Source organism: Maylandia zebra, linkage group LG18, assembly GCF_041146795.1.
Source record: "Maylandia zebra isolate NMK-2024a linkage group LG18, Mzebra_GT3a, whole genome shotgun sequence".
NCBI classification, from domain to species: Eukaryota; Metazoa; Chordata; class Actinopteri; order Cichliformes; family Cichlidae; genus Maylandia; species Maylandia zebra.
The window spans coordinates 1833592-1853371 of NC_135184.1; the positions used below are offsets into that span (position 1 = coordinate 1833592).

Sequence of the window (19780 nt, forward strand, 5' to 3'; positions counted from 1 at the left end):
ACAGCCCGATCCAGCAGCTCACCTCCGCACACCTGTGATCTCAGCTGCTGCTTCACGCCTTCAGCTCTCATTACGGCAGACGCCGTACACTCGACACGATAAAAATACGGAAACAGAAACAACAGCGAGCTGTGGGGTTCACGGCTTTCTTCTCATCGCTGGCCGCAGCAGATGTTTCACCTTTCAAAGCTCTTTGAAAGCTGATTTGTTGGAACTTCAATAAGGAAACATTTCACTCAAAGTCACATGTGTATAAATCCTCATTTTGACCAATCAAAAGCCCTAAACTCAGAGATGGTCTTCACATGTCTGCACATTCATCAGTTCATTAAAACTGGTGATGTTGATTAGAGAAGCTAAACTCTGAAACAAAACTACAGAAAAGTCTGATCCAGGTGTTTGCAGCTGTTCACACACAGCTGGTTTGACTAAGACTTTGGGTTTACATAAGGCACACATAGTTTGTCATGCCACATGAAAAACAAAATCTGTAAATTAAACTTTTTATCAGTTCCAGTCAGAACAAACTGCTGCCTGTATCTGACCTGCACAGTCAGGTGAACAGCTGTAGAGGTGGCGCCCCCTGCTGGACCTCAATTAGAGCTGAATGAAACCATCCAAACAGAGAGATGTGCTCCTCTGTCAGAGTGAGGACGCTCCGAGCTAACCAAACAACCTGCTGAAGATCCCAAACATCCAAAATCCACCAAAGAAAGACGAAACCAGCTGACCTCACGGTCCAGAGGAGACCAGCTGACAGCAGCCGAGGGCTTCGTTTTTGTCAAACACACTGAGAAACAGAGAGCTGAACACCTGAACACTCCTAAAACACGACTCCAGCAGATCTCAGATCAGAACAAATGACAAACCTCACCGATCAGCTGATCTTCTGCCAGCAGACGACCCCGAGAATAAACAGGAGAAGATCGTTGCTGCGCTGTGTGCTCACTGTTTTTGTTCGTAGTCCTCAACCACAAACATTAAACCCCCCAAATATATTAATAAGAGCTGCTGGCAGCGGCTGGTGCTAAGCAACCAGGACTGAAATCTTACAAATCTCTGCCAACTTTAAACACCGGCTGGAACAGACCAATCAATGTGCAGGAAACGAGCACCGCCACAGACCAGCAGCAGGGGGCAGCACAGCCTCAGCCACACCAAAGTTTCCTTTCCTGCGCTGCAGCTGAACAGACACTGATGCACCAAACTGAATGGAAAGCTTTCGCACAGCGTGATCCAGCCTTCATTTCCCAGAAGTATCAGAGATAACACACTGTTAATAATTTAATATGCACTGAAAGCACACAAACTAATTATAGATGAAAAACACGTACTCCCCACGTATCAGCTGACCAATAATCATCCAATGACAGCTGATGGCGTTGGGGCCGACGTGCTCCTTCATAAATAAAAGTCCACACGTTTGATAACTTCCTGTGAAGCTTCCTGTGTTCTCCTTATTCCTCCAAGACAAACTCCAACAAAGTGCCGTGTTTCATCCGCTCATAAACTATGATCACCATCCAGGTTTTCTGTCTCACCTGTACCTCAGAGGCCACGCCCCCTCGTTCAGTGTTTCTAAGACGTCTGCCTGTGAGTGTTTTTGTCCCAAATGACAGTTTGGCAGTGACTTCTTGTGCCTGTGCCGACCCAGATGGCGAGGAGTCGCCCTGAGGCGAGGGAGGAGGAGGGGGGGACGTCGGAGCCATTCGAGGTCGCATCTTAGCGTCCCTGTCGTATCTGCAGCGGCTCAGCGCCACTCCCTACCCACAATCCTCTGTGCTCCCACGCTGCAGCAGAGAGAGGCAGGTTTTAAAATGAAGACTCCTCAGCTCTCTCCAGAGAACAGATGTGCAAACCAACCTGAAGTTACTGGCCGTCGGGTCACACGTGCACACAAAACGCCTCTGCATTAGTGCACCAATAAATATTGATCATGAAACGCCGCCAACCCAAACTATTTTTAGTTTAGATTGCAGTAAAGCCGCAAGAAGTACTGCTTTAAAAACACGTCCTTAATTATCAAACGATCGATTGGGTCCATTTGTGGTCAACAAGCAGCGAAGCAACAATAAACACATCAAACACGCTCACTCGTGTTTGTGACGTCAAATCTAAACATATGCATTATTCACTGTAATCCAGCTGATCAGTAAAGATTATCAATCAGCTCCACGCACGTTTAACAGTTATGCCCGTAACATGTTAAAAAGCAAACAGCGACACTTATAATGAAGTTCACATCTAACATCTGGAAACACTTCCTGGTCCAAGGACGTCAGTGAGACGGATTTTCCCATGTCTGTCAAAACCCGAGCACACAGGAGGAAGAAGATAAACTGAAGAAGAAGAAGATAAACTGGAATCATTTACAGATAAGAACAAATCAGAGACGTTTCCTGCGAGCGATCCGTGATGACCAACCCGCTAAACTCTAGAAGTCTGCTGTGGTGAGTCAAAGACTTTGTAGTCAAACAAGTCTGAATCATCTGAGCAAACCTGAGGAGACAAAAGTAAATCAGCATAAACAATCGCAGACAGAAGAGTTTTCTAAAGCGGATTTATTCCTGAAAAAAGAAGCCAATGTTTAGCTTCCCAGTGAGATCATCGACAATTCCATTAAAGACACCCACGTCATCTTTTTATGAAACCAAATACTTTCAATCGGTTTACAGTCAAGATGTTGCATAAATAACAGACGTCAGAGGACCGTGTGAAGACAAAACCAGCAGCTGCTCCAGATTATCACATAATTATAATAAAGATTATTCTGGATCTGCAACGTTTAGTTTTTACCTAAAAGCATGACTATAAAGACTCTTTAAAGCCTGTAAAGAAACTTTAAAGTTTTAAATGTTTATGCTTTTAATTCTTCTCCTGTAACTGTGCAGGTCAACAACTGAAGACGTCACAGTGAAATTAAGGAGGCCGGGAACACAGCGGGCAGATTAGCTGCAGTTCTACTTTGTTCAATCACCTGATTTCTCACCGTTATTTAAAGAAACTGACAAAACCATAATTGTAATAATTGCCCAACAGCTTTGAAAGCTTTAGCAGCCCAGGAGTCCGTGATTATCGTCTCCAGTCGTCCACCGTTTCCACGCAGTGACCTCATTGTTTCACTTTCTGTCTGACCAGCAGGTCAAACCCAAAAGAATATAAAGCAGACGCCAATCCATTCTCGTCGAATAATAACTGAAGTTTAACTCAACGACCATAATTAGCAGACTGAACGGACCACAGGAAGTCCTCCAGGTGTCACACAGCTGCAGGAGAGACTCAGGTAGGGAGAAGTCTGACCTGAGATCAGCTCGGGCTGCAGACACGCAGCGAGGCCGAGGCTCGGAGAAAGTGGCAGCTGGAAAATCTTTCAGCGCAGTGCAGGCAAAGGAAGCCGGAGCTCTGTGATCTGCTCTCTATGGGAAAGCCCTGGAGTGAGTCAATAAGGCCGCCACTTCCTGTTTCAACAGCGGCCGCGACAAACACTGAGAGAGTCAGAGGCGGCGTGAAAACAAAGACAAACTACCAGACTGCACTGAGAGGCGATTCCCCTCGGAGTCTGCAGCTCGGGTCCTCCTGCCGTCCAACATCACGATCTCTGATCCCCGCGGGACTCTTATCACCGAAAATCTCCTCCCTGCTCCGCACAGGAAGGAATCTCTGCTTCCTGCCATTTGAAGCAAATGTTTTCACTAATTTGTCATGCACTTCCAATTTAATTTATCTACCAACATTAACTGAGTTCTGCTCATCAGTGCCTGCATTTATCAGTCTGCTGCAACCTAAAAATACACTTTAATGAAAGGAAACCCAAGAACTGACAACAAATGTTAATACAACCAGAGTGTGCGACTGTGCGGTGTATGGGGCACCGACATTTAACAAAAACCCCACAGCTGTCTCTCAAAACAGCGTGCATGTCATGTTTTTAACAGCATTGTCAGGTCCTCACAGTATATAAAGCAACCTCAGGCGACTGCTGGTGTGATTTGGTGCTGCATACATAAAACTGACTTCAGTTTAATTTAAAAAACGAACAACATAAACCTAGCTTCCTAAACACGTTTCTGTTACGGAACATTTTTTTCACATAAAATGAATCAAACAAGAAACCTGAAGACGTCACATAGTTGTGCTTCTACTTTAGTTCTAGTGTTTTTATTGTTTGAGTGACGGCGGAGCCCGTTTTCATGCAGCCGTGCGGTGTATGGGGCACAGGAACAAAATATATTCTTCTACAGATCCAACATTAACAAAAATCTATTCATACGAAGCTTATTTATTATAACGTGTCTGAGTGCATTAGCTCCAAATATATTAAAAGCAGACTGAAGTAGAGCTTTTTTACTTTACTTACAGTGTAGTATATTTAGTTCTTATGATTGATTCTCCTTCATTTGAAAAAAATACATTTGCAGAGAGCATTAAGAGATTTTGCAGTGTCTACCAACCACAGCTGGTAAAAATTAAGTTTGGCCGAAGAGTTTTTGATTAATCTGTTAGTTCTTTTGGTCTAAAAGTTAGCTCACCCTTAAAATGTCCTTCTTTGCCCAAATAACAGAAATCAAGCACAAATCAAAGACCTCACACTGGAAAGACTGGACCAAGTGATTAATTTTCCATTTTGGAGCCATAAATAAGTCAAACGATTACTTGATTAATTTTCCTCCTCCTTTCTTGTGGTTATGAAGGGAACAGCTGCAGCTCTGTGGCTTTAATCAAACATTTACTCTCCAAATTCAACATTTGTCCTGTGATTTTGCTACTATAAAAGGATCTGTTTAATAATGGAAATGAATCATGTTAACATATTGCACATTTCTTTTCCTTCTGCTCTCTGTGTTTTCATCCTTCTCTATTCCTTCATCTTTCCCTCTCTCTAAAACAAAGAGGGAAAATCTATTATTCAGCGCAGCAGAGATATGACAGCTCGGTTTAATATGCAGGGAAACCACAGAGATTCTCCATCAGCATGCATACAAATGGAGGGAGAGGGGGAAAGAGGGGGGAAGCCCGGGGGGAGCAGAGGATCAGAGAGGAGGAGGAGGAGGAAATCTTCCTCTGCTGTAAAAACGCCTGCAGAGCAAAGCATCAAGCTCTTAAGCACAATAACAGCATGTTTAACCACAGCCTAATGAAGACTTCAACACGACGGAGACGAGAAGCAGAAACTCGACTGAAGCAGAGAAACAGAGATCCAGAGAAAGTGCCGCAGACTCGTGAGAATAAATTAGAAGAATAGAGATTATTTCCATCAAAGTGATAAAAGACGTGGATGACAGCGACCCACAAACGTCACAGTTAATGACGGGTGTTTATCATCTGTTTGACTTCCGTCTGTTCATCAGAGAGAAAACAGCAAAGTTTCACACAGGAACAGAAAAACTGACAAAAATAGATTTTTAAAATAAAATCTGATGCTGTTGCAGCCTTTTTGTCTCGTTATGTGAATGAATGGCTTTTTAGCAGATAGCTGATATCACCTTATGTCCACTATTCAAAGCAGGCGATATCACTCATTGCTATGTGTAAACGACTGAGTGGTGGGTGGATAGCACAACATTAACCAAGTGAGAATTTAAACTGAAAATCCACAAATGCCCAGCTTCTGTCTTTGGTGACAGAGGGTAGAGTCAGCACTGATGCCCGGAGTAACACAACCAGCGGAGGTCACGTCTGAAACAACCTGAACAACATCTGGCAGGATGAGGTGAATCTGGGTGCCCCAGCCCAGCGGATGGTGTCAGGGGTGGTGTGGTTAAACCAAAACAAACACCTCGTTGCTGTGATCCCAGTCAAGCTCGTGACTTTTGGTCCACCTGCCCTGCAGCACTGACAGGTGGATAGCTTGCACCTTTCCCAGCCCAATGCTGTGAGTTTGTCCACCAGGGGGCAACGTCCCTGTCAGCAACGTCACAAACAGCAATCGGCTGATCCGAGTCGAGCAGAGCATAAGACGATTTGCTTTATTGGCAGCTACTCATTTTCAGGCACTGTCATATCATCTTAGTAAGGATTCATAAACAACTAAACATAACAAATGTTATATACAGTCTGATTTTACACAAAACGTTTTTAGAGTCAGCACACAGAAAGTTGATCAGTTAAACAGCAACAGAAGAAACCGACTCAAACAGCCAACACACACCTGTGTTACCAGACGCCTTTCAAAACTATTCAACCCCCTGCAGCAGTATGGAGGCGTGAGGCATCAGCTCCAGTGTGTAACAGTAACAGAATGAAAGCTACACATTTTCTTAAAAAGATGACACCTTATACTTGAAGTTTTGCGATAAATGTGTCGCACAGCTGTTTTTAGGGTTGGACACAGTCCTGAATGAGGCCAGGTGCTCTGCAGGTATCCAGCCACAGACTGAAACAACAGACAAATTAAAATGTTGACCTGAAGATTCGTTTATTAAACAGCGTCAGTGTGAACCTTCCACTCACTCACAGAGAAGCTTCTTAAGAAACCTGCCAATTTAACTCCCAGTGGTGCCACGCGATTATGGCATCATCAGCAGAGGTCAAGGGTCAGAGCGCACAGAAAGCAAACAGAAGTGAGAGCCAGTCTTCTGCCTCTGTTTTCATCTCAGCGCCCTGCCCACGCTTCCCAGCATCCTCTCTGTTCCTCCTCCTCTCCAACCTCTCCTTCTGTTCTCCTCACCTCCCTGCAGACTGCTGGCAGCTTGCTGAGTGTGTGTGTGTGTGTGTGTGTGTGTGTGTGTGTGTGTCTTATTAAACTGCATGGCTGCTCCTCTCGGCTTGTGTCCTCCTTCAGGGCCCATCAGCCTCTTGCAGTGCAAACACAGCCATTAAAAATTCCTCACGGCGCCTCGACGTCACTCACAGCAGGAGCGCCGTTACAGCGAGGGGAGAGATAGCTGTTGAGCTTCCTGTGCCGAGCTTCGGCCGCCACAGCTGGACTCGACACGACGTGTCGCGCGGTTTATCTGCTGGGTTAACACCACCAGCTTAGAGCAGAACAGGTGAAACCAGTAGAGCAGGGCGATAGGACCAAAAATATTTATCACGATATACATTTGAAAATTTGCGATAACGATATAACTGACGATATAATTGACACCAGACAAAACACTTTACAACTCCTCAACTTTATCCATTCGCTTCCGCTTATCCTGTCCAGGGTCGCGGGCGGTGCTGGAGCCTATCCCAGCTGTCATAGGGCGAGAGGCGGGGTACACCCTGGACAGGTCGCCAGTCTGTCGCAGGGCTTTCATCGAGGGTTTGTTTCCTCCTCCGGGCATCGCTTGAACATCAGCACATCTGTGTGGATATTTGCTGCCGTCCTGTCAAACTACAGCAAAGAGAAAATAAACCGCATCTCACGACCGTGCGACAGATGTGACCGCAGAGAGTCATGTGACCGGCTTTACCGATAAAGGTTTGGGGTCAGAAGGTTTAGTGTTTCCGAGCAGCTCAGGATGTAGTTTATGCACATAATCATCACTAATAGCTTCAATGCAGGTGTTCATCTCTGGGCCATGAAGTACTGCAATACGGGCTCTGAAAGTACTTAAGACAGTATTAAAATGAAATTATACTTTAAAAGAACTTACATATAAAAAAATACCAGATATATATAAAGTTATTAAAATAAATATAAAATCACTTTAGTATTAAAATTATTTAGCAAAAAAGTAATAAATTAAAAATGCAAACTTTAAAAGTATGAATGTTATTGACGACATTAAGCATTAAGTATATATCAAATCAGAGAAAACTGTCGAGTAAACTCGTGAAAACCTAAATAACAAAATGCCATCAAGGTCATAAAAAGCTTTAAATGAAAGTAAATTAAAGTATTTTAAGTTGAACACAGGTAAAAACAAAGGTAACGACCAACAGACAAAAGTCAATCTAGGAATGATTCCATGTTTCTAACTCTTCGTGCTCGCAGGTTCACTCTCCTCGCTCTGCCCGTAACCATCATCAATAATTCAGGCGGCTGTTTCCAGGCGCAGCGGCGAGCTGCTGATCGAAGCATCAACAGTCCGACAGCACGAGCTCGTTACGCTTCTCTGCAGGTAGTGGCCGATCAGCCTTCCCATCAGCCCTTGCTACTGCGGTTGTTTTCTGGAAGGAGTGGAGACGGCCGATTTGACCTCCGACCTCCGGCTGCAGCAGACTGCGGCTCTGAATGTTTCTGCGTTTGTGAGGACGACTCCGTGTTTAAACCCACAGTAACGAGCTGATTTGTGATTGGATAACTTCTTTCCCACCCACACACTCGTTACAGGTTCAGTGCTGTGTTAGAGCTGTGAGGATGCACAGACTCACATCAACAAGGAAATGGACAGTAACAGGACATGACTGCACCGTAACGGAGACGCTGAAACGCCGCGTCCTGTCACAGAGTCATAATTAAATTAAACATCATCTCGTGCTTGAATTTTCGCTCCGGGGGGTGAGGACGTCGACATAAATAGACTTCTGACAGGAAGTGTCTGAATCTGCGTGAGAGCGCCTGCACTGCTGGTTTCAGCGTGGCGAGAAACACAGCAGAGAGATTTTATACACATCAATCAATTTATGTCATTTTTTGCATCTCTTTATAAACAAAAAAGATGTTTTATTTTCCTCATTTCCTGTCATTCACGTTGTGTTCCAATGATCAGGCGTCAGACTGCTCTAAAGCTCAGTTTATCAGGGTTTTTTCTACTCTTGGACCTGAATGATGTCACAGAGAGGGGATACAGCCACCACTCCCACTAGGTGTTCAAACCTAATCAAAGCTAATCAGGCTGGATGAACTGAGGGGCTGCATCGAGGCCTGGAGGAAGACAAAGAAGGATTGTTTTGAATTGTGGATCATGCAAAGCAGCTCTAAGAGGGGCCAGGAACAACAACAGGTCCTCGTGAAACATCTAAAAACACAACTGCCTGAAACCAGCAAACTTTCTATCAGTGATGAGCCACCAGGACCTGAACTCCCGGCCAGGTTCTGATCCGAGCACCGACCTCCAATCGGAGGCTCCAGCAGTGACTCAGTTCCTACATTGAAATGTTTACAGGCTGAACCCACATCAGTTTTGGTCTCTGTGGATAATTTTCACCATATTTCAAACTGTAAACGCTGGTTTTGGTTCTTAAGTAACATATTTAGTCACCCGGGCAGCGTGCGTCCTGTAGCCGTGTCCTCAGGTGTTCCTCGAGTGCTGATCTGTTGGTGTTCCTGTATTTAGACCGAGCCGACTGTGCTTTGTCCTGCTGAATCACCGAGCTGCAGCTCGTCGTTAATAAGGAGCTGAAAATAGCGCCAACGCCGAGGCGCTGCCCTACAAACACACACCTGAGGCTCTGACACCTTTCCTGTGCGGGGAGGAGACGCCTGAAACCAACAGGAACACGGAGGTTGCTGGTTCAAATCCACTGAGGACTCGTCATCAGTGCTCAGCGGGTGCAGGGAGAAAAATGTCCTTTAAGTTTAATGTCACACGGAGGGAGTTTTTAAGGACGAGGCAGCGGGGGTTCAGATCAGAGGAGAGACACGGATCACAGAAATGGGATTTCAGAGAAGAGATGACGGCCTGCAGGGACACTGATCCCAGACCAGCTGGAGACGCCGCATCGGGACGTTAACCTCGTTTACATACAGCCACTAACGATTCAGCCCAGCAAACACATTTAAGAGACTGAAACTCATCTTTCAGGACAAAGTTGCTCCTTTAACGCTTCCCACAGACAGAACATGGACACTGACCCGACCTCCTGTTCTAACCTCAGCTTCTGTTTTATTGCTTTCATTTCTGCTCTATCGTTGGTTTTAGAGGCGTCTCTCTCATTTCTACAACATCTTCCTGTCCTCTGTCACCTTTACAGCAGATGTTTTAAAACCCCCATTAGACCGTTTCACCTCGAGAAGCTCAAGTCATGGATACGCGCTGAACCTGAAACTTATTTCTGAACTTCCAGGATAGGAGCAGAAACTTCAGCGCACAAAGATGGCGACTGGCTGAAGTCTGACAGTGCCTCAAAAAGCCAAATCTGAACTTCAGGAAACACCAGCACCACTGCTGCAGGCCACCCAAACCTTAAATCACACGACAGGTTGAGAAGTCGTCATCATAACCAGATACATGCAGCGATATGTTCTGTTATTGAACGTCATGGTTCACGTTTGGTTTTTAAACTCATGCTTGTTGTTTAAAACAACATCATAAAGGGGTTTTTTTTTACAGTTTGAAAGTACCAATAAATAACTGAATAAATGTTTTTGCCCTAGTAGCTTTTATAAACCCGATAAAACAACCAAACACTATGACACAAAGAGAAAGTGCATCACGGAGTAAACCTGGGATTCTTCAGGTTGACCATGATGCTCAAGGACACAGGTAGACATGTGTCACCTAAAAACACTCATAATGAATTTAAAACGCTCCATGGATCTCAACAGACAATGTTCAGTTATCAATCTTTCCCTGACCTACGAAACTACAACTTACAGACTGTCCAGGAACACAAAGAGCTCAAAATAGCTTCAGTAAGGTGACGGCTCCAGACTTCCAACTGGTGTGGAAAAAAAAACGTGAAAGCGCAAAAATCAGCTCTGTCTCGTTCAGCAACTACAGTGACGCCACAGGAAGCAGAGAGCAGATCACACGCAGCATTATTAGCTCTGTCACATTATTACATGTTAATAATGTGATAAAAATGAACAATCAAAATGTCAATATGTTCCGGATGCTTTCAAATTTCATTCACAGCTCTAAAAACACCAAGAAGCCTGTGTTCAGTTCAAAGTCAGACCCCACACACTGCCAGCATAAAGTGAAAACAGTCAGCTGGTAACTATCCTGATCAGTAATCAATAAATGGATTGAACTGAATCCCAAAAATAAGTATGACTTTAAAAAGAGAAGAGGCTTAATAAACCAAAGACGTGAAAATTTCAATTAAATTTAATCCATATAGCCTCAAATCACAACAACTGTTGCCTTAAGGTGTGTTATATTGTAAGGTAAAGACCATACAATAAGATAAAGAGCAAAGAAAATGTCACGCCAAACTCGCATTAGGAAAAGTCAAATTTATTTCTAATCCTTATTTTTTAGAAAAGAAACCGATGAGTAAGAATAAAAGGCTTGGGGCTGTATATGTCCATCGACTTTTCTTCAATTCGGCAATGATACAGTAAAATGAATGGTTTTACTTTCCCTACAATCATCGCTTCATATCATCCAAACCGGTTACCAACCTCCGTTCATTAGCGATGCTGCTTTAATGGGTATAACAGGCTGGAATGAGGCGCGAACCCTTCAGAAAAGTAAGTTTTTTACTGAATAAAAAGTCGTCTTTATTATAATATACTAGCCGAATTGACCATCGACTCACAATTAATGACAACATACCACCTATTAGGAGGTAGCACTATTTTTGGTCGAAATCTCACTTTTATAAATGTATCGTCACAAATCGATACTAACCACTTCATCAGCGGTGCTGTTTTAATGGGGACCAACGGCGGGAATGAGGCGCGGACCCTTGAAAAAAGTGAATTTTCACCTAATTAAAAAGCCGTTTGAATGATGTAATGAAAGCCGAATTTAACACAGACTCACTCTTAACTAAACTCGCCCTCCAGTGTGTGCGTGTGTCGGTATTTTATGAGCTTTCTTCAAGCGTTACCTTTGTGGTGACAATACAAATGCAGTCCATCGTTCCGAGCCGGGAGTGAAGCCCGGGAACATCAGCATCTCATCTCCGTCCGTCCTTCCTGCTGAGCGAACTCCAGCGAGGCGCCACTCTTCATAAATGCTTCACATTCACTCACAAACCGACCGACTGCGGTCATAAATCTGCCCAAGAGAGAGAGTGCGCTCACCGGAGAGCCACCTCATCCCTCCCCCGGTCCTCCTTCATACCGTATCCGGAGCTCAGCAGGAGCAGCGCTCAGCGAACCCGGCTCCTCCACACACACAAGCTGCGTTCAGGCGCTTTGGGAAAAACCCACTCCCTCCAAGTTATGAGGTTAAAAGATTAACACGGGACTATTAAAACCAGTGTATTGTATTGTTTGTTAGCGAGGTTACAGGAGATAGAAATTATTAATATAATTTTATCCAGTCAAGTTTTCACTTTAAACCGATCAATCAAACGCGTTTTGACTGGAAAAATAGTTTCAGAGTGTATCTGAATGCAACACTAAATACCTGTACTGTAATGATTGCGTAATTGCAGACCAGCGTATTTATTAACACTTAAAAAAATAAACAAAGACATTAAATAATACATTTTGGAGCAGCTTAAATTATGTAGTTAATTATTTATCATATTATAAATTTACACTAATTAAAATATGAATTTATTCTGTAATAAAGAACTGAGTCAAGTATTTTTACCTTTCAGTAATTACATTTGCCATCAGGTATTGTACTTTTAACCAAAACCAAAACAGTTTTGATGCAAATATGACGTAAATGTCATGTGATTGAAATCATTACAATTATTATTTTTCTCCCCTGCAGGTTCTAAATGGCAGGTTCTGAGCACTCAGGCATGAATGATATCTGCAGATGACGATCTGGGCTGAAATTAGTTTGTACTTATCAGTGAATAATACTGTTTTATTACAAGTGCAACATGACTCTAAAAAGACTTGATTATAGATAAATTTCAACTTGATAGAATAAAACAGTTATTTCTTCAAATAATCATGTGAAATAGTGACTGATATGATATGTGACTATTCCCTGATATTTTCTACATTAAACAAACAGCTGAAACAGCAGTATGTCTGACATTTTTACATAAAAAGGATTCATGAGTAATTTTTCTATCAATCGGCTAACTGGATTACGGACTGGTGGCTGCGCTGTAACCATCAGTGTGTTTTAAAGTGTCCCTGAAGCGCTGTGACGTCCTACTCAATAATAGACCACAAACTCATCTTGTCTGAGTCAGACTGTGCCTCGGCTTTTCCTCTTGAGGTTTGAAAACACGCTAACTGCTGCTGATGACATGTATGACTCAACGCCAAATGCTCGTGGAGGTGGAGGAGGAGGAGCAGTGTCCCTCTCAGCAGGAGCAGGGGGAGGAGGAGATGGGGCAGCGTGGGCGTTTGGCAGGTGGGAATCTTTCACAGCTCCATGAATCCGTCATGTAGCTGCGTCGCGTCTCATGCGTGTCATCATCATCATATGGCGTGTTTCACACCTCGACATTAACACAGAACAGGAAGTGATGCGAGTGGCGTTTTCCACAGAACAGTTTGCCGGGCTTTACATTAAAGTGATGAGCTCGTTTGCCCTGAAGAGAAATAGTTATTAGTGCTTTTGTACTTGTTCTCCAAGCAGCTGAGAGCATCAGAGCGATCGATCGGAGTTTAAATGAGCTGCAGCAGTTTAACGTCTGCGCGCAGCAGCAGGGAGAAGCATGCCTGCATGTTTGACCCGTTTCTGATAATTCACTGCAGAAAAGTTTAAAAAACCTTTATCGAGCTGCTGTGACCCACAACTGTGTTTAGCACTGGACTTTTGTTTCACAGTAACATGAAAAGAACAGTTTAACCCTGCAGAGAAGCTGCAGAGAAGCAGCACCTGCCTCAGGTGTGGACATCTCAAACCGCTCACAGCGCCGTGGTCGTCACACATCACGAGCGTTATCAGTTAAAGTCAGAGTGAAAAGCTTTGCTGGTTGTTCTGCTCTCTGCACGGCTGCCCAAGCAGCTTCAGCACTGTGGAAACATTTCAGGTAAAGTCGAGATGATGTGAGCGCCTCTGAAACACTACGTGTTCACCACCTGCTCACCAGGTACACAGGTTTTTTAATTGGTCGATGAGCATCTTACAGGACGCGTTCACAGTTCGTCCGTGTCCAAGTCTCCGCCTCTTCCTGCGATGATGCTGTGGCTCTGTGGGTTCCGACTACAGACTGTAAATAAAAGATGGATGCAGTTTCCAGCTGTGCAAAATGAAGCCAGTGCATTCTTCTGAATGTCCAGCAGGTGGCGCCTCCTCTGACCCTCCAGCCTGATCATCTGATCCTGATGAGTTCATGGTCTCAGTCGCTGCTTTCAGGTGTCATTAAACGCAACAGTGTTGATTGTGTTGTTCCCATTAGAGTTTGTAAAAAAAGACAAAGAGGGAGATGCTCATTGGCTAACAACTTGTGACTGAAAGTCATTCACCAATGAGCATACAGTACCCTTCAGTGACTTCACTAACAAACAGGTGACGACGCTACGTCCATCTGTTTTATACAGTCTGTTTCCACTGCAGCTGAGGAGCCTCACCTGTCAGCAGGTGTTCTCCACCTGCAGCCTGACGACAGTGAAACAATGTGGGATAAAAAGGGAGCTGAGCCTTGATAGATGGTTTGACTCACTGAGCAGCAGCAGCCTCAGACCACAGCTTCATGTTGTGTGAATTATTAACTCTTTCCAGGCCGAGGCTCTGAGCCGCTGCTGCCTTGTGGTGAATAATGTTTGCTTATGGACGAAGCTTCGCAGGTAGATTTTGCATAAGTGGGTCACAGCAATGTGAGGTCAGAAAGTCCCCCGGACGAGCTGCGACGCTCAGAAACGTACAACACTGAGAAACACATGAGGATGGTATTTGAAAGCAGCACGAGACACACAGGAGCCTGAAGAGGCGGCGCAGGACCGAAGCCTCACGGAAACCTGAACTGAAATCCACACGAACCACCACCACGAAGGTGCTGAACGCCAGTACAGCTCCAGTCTGTCCCGGGGAGGCCTCGCAAGGCTCCTTCACAATAAAAGCTCCACACATGCAGACTCAGGGGTCAGGAGCAGGCAGGCTCTCAGCCTGGCTGCAGGGTCATACCCGGTGTTTTTTAACGGACTCTCTCACTAACAGCTCAAAATGTAAAGTTGACCCATTTCAAACACTACTTTTTATCAGCTGATATCTGAGACATGCTGACATGAATTGAGTGAAGTTTGAACGTCTATTTGCTCAGTTTGGATAAAATAAGGAAGTGAAATTCAATCAAAAACAATAAACATGAACTGATCGAAGAGTTTCACTTCAATTTCAGACTCATTTGGACTTGAATGTAAATGAAACCGTGCTGCAGAGCTGAAATCAGGAACTAACATCTGCACGGCGCTAACGAACAAACTTCTGCTGCCGTATCCTGAGCTTAAAGTGAATTTTTAATCTGCATCATTTAAAGAGATTAAAAGCATCAGTAAAATGTTCTTAAACACATTTACTGCTGCTGTGAACAGCTCTATTAAATCTACTGTGTTTCTATTGTGCTGTGGGTAAATGAATCTATTTCATCTGGCTTCAGTTTGAGACCCTCGGCCAGTTTTAATCCACGTTTAACACTTTAAATGATTTTAATATCACTTTAACTTTGATTTACAGCTTGTTTTGGAAACACTGGTTACATTTTAGGTTTGTTGTTCCAGTAAAGTGAAGCCTTTGAGCACCAACTGTTCTCAAAGCTCATAACTGCAGAATAACAGCTCACATGCATCTATTAGCTAGCTGTGATGTTTTCATGTGAAACATGGTGTCTCGTTTTCCATTTATGGTCACAGCGTGAAAAGAAAAGCTCGTCACACCTGATTCGATGCGTAAACTCTAAACGACTGAAGACTCACTCGACGAAAAGTCGTTCGTGTAAATCAGTTAATAAAGTTTTTACCACATCAGTGACAGCTGTGTGTTAGTGTGTGTGTGTGTGTGTGCAGCTCTGAGGACCGGAGGTGTACCGTTCAGACCCGACAACATGAACCAAAACGAATGAAGCACGATGAACCCACGACCCCTGAACACAGCACAGACAGCCTCGACGTGCCGCCGCGTTCCTGCTGACAGAAATATTTAAACACTGAGACCAGACGTGAAGATGGAGGATGAAAACTGGAGGAGCGCAGCGTCAGGTCAGAGTTCAGCTCACACGCCGACCATGAAGCCACGGCTCCTCGGTGAGAGCTGCGAGTTTGTTTTATTGATCAGTGTTAAAAACAACCCTCAGACTTCAGCTCTGGTTCCACTTTCATCCAAACTCAGATCAGAACGACTCAAAGCGACACGTTGAGGCCGTCTGGGCGAATCTGACCCCTGACCCCCACCCCTCCGATGGCCCAAAAAAAGCACACGAGGACTGGATGGGACATGCGGCGAAGGTGGACGACACCGACAGCCCCTCCCACCAACAGCAGGCAGTACTTACTTGTCCGTCACGGCCAGGCGGGCGCTTGGCCTGCGCCAACGTGTGGAGGATTTCGTTTAGGAGGGGGGAGTCCTACGGGGGAGCATGAGCATTTACAGTCGGGAAAAAGAGGAAAGAAGAAGAAAAGCATTCAATCAAACAACACAGCAGGTTGAAACATCTCAGCCAACGTCAGGTTTGTGCTCCGATCTAAACATGATGCGTACGTCCCGCCCTCCATCTCTGACTGCTGAAATATGTCCACCTCACACTGACGCATGTTTGCCTCCGTTCATGCATCTGCAAAGGACTGAAACCCAACCAGCTGTGCTCTCACTGACACGAGTCCCCACCTGCAGCAGCGTGTTATGGTGGCTGGCAGAAAACTCCCGGGGTCATTATGGCTGTCACGTTCGACCTGTTCTGAAAATAAGGAGCCAGTTTATTGGCTCCAGAGGATACAGATGGAGTACTGATCGCCTGGTCAAACAACCAGCTCACCTTTACACCCATGTGACCCAAACCCGGGTCCTGGACAGCTGAAAGCACAGGACTGAAAAACCAGGATGAACGAGCTCAGTCCGGCTCTGGAAAAGCTCCTCACACAACAAACGGACTGGATCAGGCGGGAGCAAACAGACAAGCAGGTGAAAGACGTTCTGGAGAAGCTTCTCGTGTCATTTTTAAATTCAGACATTTTCCTTTGTCTTCCTCAAAGCGAGAAGCCCGATGCCTCACTCAGGAAGTGCAGGCTTAGCTTTGCCTGAAGAGAGGAACGGTTGGCCAGCTCCATCGGATGAGAACCGTAACCTCCACTTAACCTGGATGTGCCGCTCACTCACATAGCGAGTGTCAGAGTAAATCCTGAGCGTGCATCAGCTGCCCCGCAACCCTGAACGCTAACCTCAGGCCAGCCGCGAGCGGATGAACGTCTCCGTCCACCTGCCCGAGTGCACAGCACGGGAATAATGATGCATTACATCCAGACTCCAGCTGTTTGCCACGGCAACCTCTGCAGACTTTAGCTTTAACCCCCTCCCAAAAAAACAATCTCATACAAAGACACAAAATAACATTTTCTGGATTATACTCCAATTTCTGGCTGATCCCATCTGCTATTATGAAAACACGGGATTAGAGCGAATGAAAGAAGCAGAGGAGGCAGACTGCTCCGTTTTTGTTTCACTAACAGAATGGCCGGCTTTCACGTTTCACATGTTGGCGTTCACCACAACGTCGCGAATCACATCTTGGAGACGTGTTTGTGCCGCAGACGCACAAACACCGAGGTCTCAGGATTTAAAGCACCAAACAAACAACCTGCCGCCTCTGCTCTCGTTTTTCAGGAAGAGAAAACAGAAACTTTACTGAAAATAACTTTAAAAGCATGTGAAGCGTGCAGACTGATGGAGATCGCTGGCATTAATCTCTCACTTTTACCAATAATCAATCGATTGTTTCAAATTATAAGACGTCAGAAAACTAAAACATCAGTCACCACTTTCACTCTGTCTTTTTCCCCCCGTTTTACCTGCAGAGTCACTTTTTCTACTAAACTGAACATTTTCCATGAGTTCTACTTTCAGCGAGTCTTTATTTTATTTGACTTTTTGTCCCATTTGATTTGGTTTTGTGCGATTTTATCTTCTGTTCTGTGACGTTACATTTTATCGAGCTGCTCTGTTGTATTTCTGATGTTTGTTACAGACTGTTGATGTGCTGCATTGACTCTGGAACTTCACAACATCTGGAATAAACCAAGTTGTAGTTTGAGGGTTGAGCAGCAGGTCTGCACACACACAGATTCATTCTGCAGGTAAAATAACTCCAATAATAAACTGATCAATGATGTCTTTGATCAACTGTGAGATCAACACGAGAGTGAAATCTCAGCGTCGGTGACCTCGGACTGTTTTTCAAGTGAGAAGTTTAAACGTCCTCACAAAGGTTTACATCAGATCAGCACAAAACTGGAAACTGGAGGAGATTTGTTCTTCTTATATTATAGAAAGTGTAACTTAAATCTGTGGATTTCCAATCAATAACAGTTTGATGTTCAACATTATTTCTGTTTGTTTTCTTGTTGAGATGCGTGTTTAAAAACATCAGACAACAACAATCGTTTGTTTTTTCCCTGAAACTGAACGTCGTTTGGATTTTCGAACATTAATGCGTTCGCTTTGATTCAGGGACTAACGAGGGATCAGTTTTAATGTTTTCTGGTCGTTTTATAACCAAACAATCAATAAATTACTGACGTAACCAAACTGCCAGATGGTGATGAAGTGTAACTGATGACAGTTTAGATAAAAATCAGGTGGAGGGAAACAGTTGATCTTTGCTTTCCCCTCACTCACACACTCACACACACACACACACGATGAAACCAGCAGCTCCGCCTTTAATAACTTTGGATGATCTCCACCTCGGCAGGGGAGTGAACCTCCACGAGCGCTCACACGCTTGACTGTCGTTGCAGAAGGAAACATCACTCGTCTCATTTTCACTTTCCTCGCTTTAACTGCACAACTCATGAAGTTTGTTCTTCCTCAGGCTGCTGATCTAAATCTTCATCATCATCATCACTGTCCTGTGGACTAGTGAAGGACATCTGACGCCATCGTGTCCTCCAACACAAACGTCGTCTTTTAGCTCAAAGCTGCTGCGGAGGCGCACGGTCACGTACAGCAGAGAGAAACTGAACAGTTGCTCTCATGGCTGAAAATCAGACCCAGTCAAACATTTAAAAGCACTTTGGTAGAGTTTCTGTTTTAACATCATTTAAACTCAAGGTGAAGAAACGCCGCTCCAGATTTATGTCCAACACACCTGTGCACAGCGTGAAACAGAAGCTCAGGCTGAATCGCGACTTTCATTTTGTTCAATACCAATTTGTACCACCAGATGGCGCAGTGATTACATGTTTTTAGTTAACATGTGAGAGCAGCTAAGAAGAAATGCCAAATGTTAAAAACAGCACAAACTAGGAAAGTGCTGCCGAACGAATTCTGCAGAACATAATTACTAAAAGTTCATTTGAAACATGAAAAATTAAGTTAACATTTAATTCATGATCAAAAGAAAACCTGCAGTTCCTCCAATGTCCACCAGAGGCTCCGGCAGCGAGTGAGTTCCCACAGACTTTTTAAATAAAAAGTTCACAGCCGGATACGGAAACCGCTTTGGTCTCCAGAGCCGTTTAAGGGTTTACAGTTTGTAGTTTCAGGGGCGTGGCCTCTTTGACAGGTGAATGGCGACACAGGTGGTTGTAGCTGCTAGCTGGCTCCCAGGCTTGAGCTGGTATTCTGGACTGTTTTAATGACATCATCTGACCAACAGTGAGGTTACGGCACTAACAGACCATCCAAGAAGTCTGACTTCCAGATTTAATGAAATGTAACAATTTAAATTGGATGTTAGCATTAATTAGCACCACTCCATGTCTCTGAATGCATGCTTGCTAGCATTACCAGATAACTGAGCATTTAACTACCTAGATGTTCACTACTGGCTCCAAACAAACCAACATGGTGGCAGCCAAACTGCTAAGACTGAGGACAAAACCAAAGGGTGACATCACTGTGGTTACGTCTATATTTTAAAAAAGCCCAGAAAAGTAAACAGGAAAGAA

General features: G+C 44.4%; 1 protein-coding gene across 14 annotated transcripts in view; it reads right to left on the reverse strand.

The window, feature by feature from the left end:
* dlg1b (discs large MAGUK scaffold protein 1b) overlaps positions 1-19780 on the reverse strand; it is a 99158-nt gene that overhangs the window by 56605 nt on the left and 22773 nt on the right. For 4 of the 14 annotated variants that reach the window (XM_004573488.5, XM_004573489.5, XM_004573492.6 and 1 more), the window contains exon 4: positions 16171-16242. The exons of the other annotated variants lie outside the window; for them this stretch is intronic. In XM_004573488.5, the coding sequence (XP_004573545.1) occupies positions 16171-16242 (72 nt within the window). The remainder of the gene's footprint in view (positions 1-16170; positions 16243-19780) is intronic. 14 annotated transcript variants of the gene reach the window in all.